Here is an 8,403-nt window from a genome sequence, read left to right on the forward strand (position 1 = left end):
CAGATCCCACCTTCTGATTACTCTGAGGGGACAAATGAAGATTGTTTGCTGTTGGTTTAAAAATGCACTCGCTTAATAAACTGAGTTCATCCAGCGAGGTTCCCATGGATATAGGTCGATTGCACAAGGAAAATAAATAGTGCAAAGCTACAAAGAGGTTTGTACAGTCCCGGGACGAAATTCTGATTGTTTCCCTTTCCCGCATCACTATTATACACTTCAGTCTCGAAAGAAATATTGTATATCTCCCGATTTTATTTTTGCTTCATTGTGACGGGTTCTCTTTTTTGTTGGGATTGTAGCTGATGCTCATTTGGGAAGAAGTGACTCTCATTTAGGACTGCAAACTATATTATCCGATTTGATTGTTTTTCAGTCTGGAGATGTCATAAATAAGAATTTTTGTCAGGACCAATTCCACTAGCACCAGCCCTGCAGAATCTCACTCGTCGCCAAAATGCGTTCAAACCCAAATGTTGCGGGTTAAAAGGGTTAAATGCTAAAGCCCCTGAATTTATGGCTTGGTGGAAGGGGTATCGCGGTGCCCCCGATTTGCCATCTCCACACCGGGTGAGCTTTCTGCATTGAGCAGGAATGGTTGGAACAAAAGGAATAGGCAGGGCGCAGATCGCCATCGTCCCCTACGACCAACGAAGGCGGAGAGGGGAAATTGCCCATGAGACTAAAAGCTTTCTTGACTGGTGTTGCTAATCCGCAAGCGACACGTTTGCACTTTGCTGAGTCTTTCAGTAAATTCGCCCTTTTGCCTGTCGCGGTGACCCAAGATGGGATGGCGTCAGGTGATTTTGCTGGACATCTTTTAGAGGTAAGCTGTTTGTCACGCTTGGAAGGGACCTGTTTCTTTTTTGCACCATTGTCCCACCTACCAACGGGAGAAACCTTGCTTTGTAAAGTGCTGCGATTTTGTACTCCTTTTGAGGTAGAATGTTTGGGTCGGTGGATGGTCCTGCTGTGGTCCCTCACCGATTGCAATCCACCGTTTGCATTCAGGTGGATACTCGAGGTGAGCTGTGCTTTCCGTCGGTTCCTCTTGAGGCCATCGTTCCCCGGACTCTCGCTCTCTCCCAAATTCCAAAGGCCCTCTCTGTGAATGGGATCAATGTCGCTCGGGACCCTCAGCTGGACTCGTAGGTGAGTTCGAGACACCTTGTCAACTGTAGAATTCTGGCTTAAATCAGAGCCCTTAAAAGTTTGCTTAATCCGTCCCTCTTGCCGGGCGTTGAGGGGAGGCGAGAATGCCTGGTCCCTCTCGATGGTTTTCAAATAGTTCTTGCCGAGGCTGAGCGCTGTGGATGCACCGGACCGTGTTTCTGAACGCAATAAATCCCTTTGTTGTAAGCAATGTGAGCTTTCTTTGAGACTGGGTTGAGAGGCCCCACGCTTTGCAAAGTTGTTTGGGGTCAGATGGGGCGGTTGAGTGGGATTCCTCGCTGGTTCTGGCTGATTCACGGCGACCTCTGTGGCTGAAGCCTGACGGCCGTTCTTGTCCCCGGTCCTGCCGTCTTTGGCGTGAATCGAGGGCCCGTGTCCCGGCTGGCGGCAGATCGGGCGTGACTGAGGCGCACCCCCGAGGTAAAGTGATTGGCGTTCCCCCGCCGTGAGCTCCGGCCTCTCCTCCGGTCCGGGCTGTCCCGGGACACCAGGGGGTTTGTGGGAGAGACTGGGTAACGTGGCTCGCCTGAAGCGGATGCTGTGCAGCGAGGCGCCGCTGAAAGCCGAGCTGCAATCGGAAGCCGAAGAGCTTTCGTCGTCGCTGCTGCAGCCAGAGAGAAGCGATTCTCCTTCGTCTTCATCCGTCGAGCAGAAATCTGAGTCGTTCTCCGGATCTAAGCTGCAATCTGAGTCGCTGGAGCATCCGAGAGAGGCTCCCTGGCCCGTCTGGGCACAGCGAGTTTCACTCAAAGCCTTTGTATCTCCGCAAAGCACCATTCTTTTCACGGACTTCAAGGTTGGCGTCGGTAAGGATGAATTATAGTTTCCGATAAACCCACTTCCCGCAATTTTGCTTTGGTTACAGCAAGAATATTTCGCCTTGAAGTGAACAGGGCCGTCCGCTCCCTTGAATCGAACTGCAAAGGCGGGTGAATAACGGCAGGCCACCTCCTGGTAAAAACCATCCCGCTGCCGGTACACCGGACAGAAGGTGGATTTCTCAACATTTTCATACTTTGTCAAGCCTTGTCCTGCAGCATCGGTGATGGATCGGCAGTCGGACCGCTCAGACACACCACACTCTTCAGATGATTCGACCACAGGGTTGGAGTCCTCCTCGCACCCCACGCCAGGGCTCCGAGTCCGCCAGAACACCGTCCTCTCCCGGCAGAAACCCGACAAGTAACCGGAGTCCGGGTGGCTGGAGAACTGCCCTTTCTCTCTCACCTTTACCTTGACTTTCTTCTTGGTGCACTCGGGGGCTTTATAAACCGTGTACAGAGCCTCTAGATCCTCCTTGGAAATCAGTGTGCATTTGACTGCACGCGTTGGCACGGATTTAATGGCTTTGAGAGTCCGCAGTTCCTGCAAATCGCAGCGACGCCTTTTGATTTTCAGGTACTCCATTCGCTTTCGGATTGTGGTCCTGGGAACGTGCGTGAACAGATCGGCCAGCACTTGAGATAAGGCGAACATTTGCTTCCCGTTGATTCGCAGGTAACCCAGTTTAACCCCGAATATATCCAAATGCCCGAATTGAAATCCTTCCAGGGCAACATTTGACATGTAATCCACGCATTTTGGAAGAATCCCAACCATTGTATTCGCCATACAAAAAAGAATGAGACCAGCTTTGCCATTAATTAAATGTTGTAAATGGAAATGGCACAAAAGGCGGCACGAAGGTTAAAATAAATAATATTTGTGTAGATTCTGCATGTAATCGCAGCATTTTGGCGCCTGCTTAATTTAAGAAGCAACAAAACCGAGATATTTAAGATGGTTTTTCCAACTCCATTCTCCTTCCTTACTGGAGTAAAGTTCTCAATACAAGCACACTTGTCCTGAGACACTCCACCAAATAATTTCCTTCAACTCAAAGCTGATTGGACACTTTCCACATGTGATGCAATAAAAGCCGATTTTCAACCCCCTCCCAGCCTCGAACTCCACCTCCACCCCCCAAAACACTCATAACCGCCTGAGCAGCAAGTAGACATCACATCAAATGTATCCCGCATGTATTTCCGCTGTTAAAGCGAGTTTTCGTTCTTATCTGAGGTACCAAGAATCTTTAAACGTCCAACGCAAACATGCATGTTCTATGACGTTTACATCTTATATTCTTCCACGGTCGTAAATCAAACCGCATGCTAATACATTTGAGCAGCTCCTAATTACGCAATGCGTATGTTTATAAACCGCCTGGACCCTGGAGGTAACGTGTGTAAGTTACAGGACCCCGCGACTTGTGAATTGACTCATTTTGAGAGATTCTCACAAATTCAATCTTTCATTTGGACCGGCTTTATCTGGACAGTTATAATCAAGGCGACTGCAGAATAATTCCCTCAGGTCCCAATTTCGGAAAGATTTTCAACGTAATTCTCACCCAAAATATGGAAGACAGTAGATTATGTTTCGAATGTTTTTTTTCTCTCTCAATTAAAATTCCCAATATTTTAATGAACTGTTTAATTTAAAAGAAATTCAAATCCTTGGCATTTTGATATTCTCATCCAGTGTCCTTTGGAACCATGTGTTGTGTCTCAGTTTGATCCATTGTTTAAACAGGACCACCTGGATGATATGTTCAGGGAAAATCCAACCGAATTCCACATCTTCCAGTACAGACTGACTGTAATTCCGAACTGGGCGCAACATTACTTCAACGAAAATGACACAAAACCGTGCTCACGTTTTCCACGATAATATTAGAAACCCTGTCTGAAAGGGGAAAATTTTACACGCTTCAAGTATTAAACCCGAGATTAATTCAAGTGATATTTACTTGCTAGTTAAAGCTTGAGTTGAGCGTTTCCTGTGGCTGAAATTTTCCTTCACAAACGACTTGCATTTATTTTTTAAAAAACCCAATTCCTTGGCATTTTAATATTCTCAATGAACAATCATCCGTTTTTTTTTCTTCTCTGGTTATATTATACAATTACAAATAAGCCGTTTATTCATTCACGTCACAAATTCATGCTGGCGAGAATTCATCCGGGCTTACTAAACTATTAATCGAGTTCCTGTAAATTAGCACCCACCACAATTTAAGAGCAAACTGGCGACAACGCGGAAACACGACTCGAGATTAAATAAAGTTTAGCATTATCAATTGGTATTATCTTAGAGAATGTGTTAGAGAGGGCATCTGTGTGATCAGAATGAATTTATTTGTTTAATTGGAAGCAAAATGAGGAAAGACTTTATATATTACAAAGTTGAGGCGACCATTCCCCTCGTGCCAAGCTTGACCCAGTCACCTCCCAGTCATTTCATTGAAAAGCGATACAACAGGAAATGTTATTTCTCTTTTTTTTACATTAAGGCAGAAATTAAAATTCGGAGGAACCCATTGGGATGCATGTTATATCAACCTAAAATATTTGCACGTGCATCTTGTTTTCCTTTCTCTGTCTGCTTTGCCCGAAAGCTACCCAAATGCAACCTGTTAAAGCGGAACTTTTTTTTTGTCCCATCACGTTTTCTGACACATTTATAGCGGGCATTTAGGACACAGAACCCAGCACGGGAACAGACCATGTGTCCGCACCAAACATGATGTCCAAATTACACTGAAACTCTGCTGCTTGCATTAGAGAGTCCTCCATCCACTTCATTTCAAGCATTAATAAGAAAAACTCGAATGTCTGCAGACATCGTGATTGAGGTAAGAACTCAATGCTGGAGAAACTCAGTGTCCTTTATATAGGTACATAGCTGACGTTTCACTTCGGGCTTGAACCCTTCATCAATCAACTTACCTTGATGAAGGGCTCAAGCCCGAAACATCTTTATCTTTGCTATATAAAGGACACTGTTTGACCTGCTGAGTTTCTCCATCTTTGTGTTTTTACTTATTTTCATTTCAAGCGTTATTTTTCAATAGTTTAATTTTCTAAAGTCAACGGCGCCGCCATAGTTAAAGCTGAACCCAATTTAGAGGAGATTTGTGACCCAGATATCCACCCCCCCCCCTCCCATGTACTCTCCTACGGTCACGATAAATGTTGTTGTCAAACTTAATTAAATAAACTGTTTCTGCAACACTCTCAGGGAGGAGTCGCGTTCCCCTCTCCTCGCTCACACTTTGTTTGTTTGTTTTATGGACAGGAAGTTGCCTCGTTATGTTTTAAACTCACCAGCATTTGCTTATTTGTCCACTCAAGGACGAAATCGTGCTGAAAGGTCGATTGCTTTTAGTTATTGGGGTTTCAATGCAGGTAATCGGCACCGCGTCTTTCTGCAAGAGACAGGGACTACAGTTCAAACACTGGCTGGACTGTTCTATCAAATACATGCAATTTTCTAATGCATTCGCTCCGCTCTTTCCAGTTCTGGTTTGTTTTGGGTCAGGTTAGCCCTGAATCTTCGTGCTCAAACCGAATAAACCTACTAAACTTTAAAAAAATTCACTTAAACTAATCGGTCCGAGCCCCTTATCAGGAAGTCAATAGATATGGTGGTTGGATGGGTGAGTGAGAGGGAGTGCGAAACGTAGTTTTTTTTTGGGGGGGGGGGGGGGGTGGTGTGGAAACAATAATCCAAACGGGCTCAATGACCAGAGTAAATAGGCCATGTCCGAGCCGGAGGTCCGGCAGGCAGACGCTGACCTCTAGATTCCTTGCACTGTCACGCACAGGAATGACCCTGGTGTCGAAGTCCCCGGTGGTAACAGAGGGAGGCAACTGCAAGCTGGGCTACCTCCATGCAGCTCCGTCTTTCTTTCTTTCATTCCTTCCTTCTCTTTCTCTTTTCCCCCTTTCTCTTTCTTTTTTCTCTCTTCGCTCTATCTCTTTCTCCCTTACCTCTTTCGTTCACTCTTGTTCTCTCTTTCTTCTATCGAATCGATGGATCTATCTGCATGCGTCTCTCTACACTTATTCTCACATGTTTATGAGCATCACACATCCATATATGGCATGTACCTGTATAGAAATATTTATATTTTTCTGTATAAACGTGTACAGATACGTTGTGAATTTATGTATCCAGCTTTATGCATATATTGATATTTGTGTTTTTAGGGAAACACAATGGAGATAATTTTATGTGTCCTTATTCATGAATACGTATTTGGATCTATATATATTTGAAAATAAATACAATAACACATATACACGCACACAAATGCAGGGATGCCTACACTTAAATACAATGGATTGTGTATGTTTGTGTGTTTTTTCTCTCTGTGTATTTTATCTAATTGTAGATTGTGTGCGAGTGTCTGCATATGTACTTTAATTATACATATTCATGCATATTCATGTAACGACGCACAGTATATGATATAGGTATTTACACGCATGCTTCTATTTTTACATGTGTGTATTTATAACCCTTTGGCGTCAGGTCATTACACCTATTGTTTCGAAAACCTAAAGCCGGGATCAGCCATTTTGTCCGAGAAACCTTTAAAATCCACCAAACGTCTCAATAAACAACCAGGCGCTTTAAACCAGTGGTTTTTAAACTGCCCCCTCTAAATGCACATTCCACCTTAAGCAATCCCTATGCCATAGGTGGTCTGTGATTAGTAAGGGATTGCTTAAGGTGGTATGTGAGAGGAAAAAAAAAAGATTTGAAAACCACGTATTAGTCGTACCTAAATTGACTCGTTATGTTCATGGTTTCAGAACTCCAAAGGAAATGGGCCAATGACAATTTTTCTCAAGCAAAATATCCCAGTAACAATTGGGTCTAAAGCAGGGTTCCTTCCCATTCACATACCACCTTAAGTAATTCCTTACCAATCATAGTACACTTATGGCATACGGATTATTTAAAGTGGAAAGTGAGTTTAATGGCGGGGGGTGGGGGGCGCAATTTGAAAGCCACTGCTAAACAATAAAAATAAAATCAGTTTCTGTCACAACGATTCCCCAAATAACAGGATGCAGATGTCAGAAGCACACGGCAAAGATACTGTGCCAGAGAACTTCGGTGCACTCTGGTTAGTGTGGCTGCGTGGATTCATTCTACAACCACGAGGTCCTACCAACCTGGTTTAGAGAGAAACTAGAAATTAACAACCTTTAGAACCACCGCCCTCTTCTATTGTATAGAAATTTATATTCCTCCATCGTTATTTTTAATTCATGAGTGCTATTTGGGCATAGTTTAACTGTGTGTTAATATTTGCTCATAGCAAATCTAAATCTTGAGATTAGACTGGTTGTTCATCAGGAGTACAGCCATGATATGGCAATCTTACCGGGTCTCTTTAAAATTTGCACAACTAAACACAAACACACAGATGTGAAATGTACAAACAGTCTTAGGTGCATATTATTTAAGAACAAAAGAAGCATTTCAGACATGTAATCTCACCCTTGCAGGACACTCATTTTCTACAGACCTAATATAAATGTTCGCTTATTTTGATTCGTGTTCAATGTCAATCATCCCCTCATTAACGTATTTCTTAATTCTCTTGGTGAAAGTGGTGGGGGGGGGGGGGGGTGCATTCTATTTTCACCTTAAAGCAATCAAGGAAGCTGCCGGAGTTGAGCTAATAATTTTTGGTTCTATTATAACTTCACCAGACTGACCACACCCAAAAAAGTAAAATGCAAAAATAAATTCTGCATGTAGGTGTGACTTTGACCACAGGGTGAGCTCCGCTGTTCTCTCTTTCTGGTCGGAGTGTGTTATGGTCAAGTCGAGCCTCCAATTAAACATCAGAGTCTCTTTATACAGGTTTTCAACTCCCCAAACTATTTCTCCTTCACTCGAGATCTTTTGCAGCCAGGCACTCACTTACAAACATTTGCAAATATGCGGCCGTCTGCTCCAAATGCACACATGATATGATTCATGCAAGTTCTCTCATCTAAATGTCTGCATTTTTACGGATAATAATACATAACACATAAATATCCCTCCTTTGGCATTGTGCTACATACATCTACCCTTACAAACAATATGCTGTCTCACACGCCCATCTCAGGGTATCCCCCCCCCCCAAAAAAAGGTTATCAGGCTCTTAAACTTCTCCGTACTACCCTAACCATAAACTACTTCTATACAATTGAAACGGTCACCTTTTTCTTGTACTAGATGCAGCTGTGAATATTTATTTATCCGGCCTTTTATATTTATTGCATCTTTTCTGTCTTGGCGTGTTGTGATAATTTAATGTATTACTATTAATGTAGTTGGTGCGTCGTTCGTACGTGTGTGGCCGCAGAAAGTAAAAAAATTCGGGTAAACCTGTACATTGTA

At 43.6% G+C, this 8,403-nt stretch overlaps 1 protein-coding gene across 1 annotated transcript; it reads right to left on the reverse strand.

Moving 5' to 3' along the window:
- Positions 1-235: 235 nt before the first annotated feature.
- Positions 236-2,805, reverse strand: LOC138747126 (SKI/DACH domain-containing protein 1-like). The gene has a single exon (XM_069906081.1). The coding sequence runs from the start codon at positions 2,782-2,784 to the stop codon at positions 493-495; it is 2,292 nt and encodes a 763-aa protein (XP_069762182.1). The 5' UTR covers positions 2,785-2,805; the 3' UTR covers positions 236-492.
- Positions 2,806-8,403: the final 5,598 nt, after the last annotated feature.

Source organism: Narcine bancroftii, chromosome 12 (assembly GCF_036971445.1).
Source record: "Narcine bancroftii isolate sNarBan1 chromosome 12, sNarBan1.hap1, whole genome shotgun sequence".
Classification (NCBI taxonomy): domain Eukaryota; kingdom Metazoa; phylum Chordata; class Chondrichthyes; order Torpediniformes; family Narcinidae; genus Narcine; species Narcine bancroftii.

Excerpts from the sequence above, each read along its gene's own strand:
- LOC138747126 (XM_069906081.1), bottom strand. The coding sequence starts at position 2,784 with ATGGCGAATACAATGGTTGGGATTCTTCCAAAATGCGTGGATTACATG.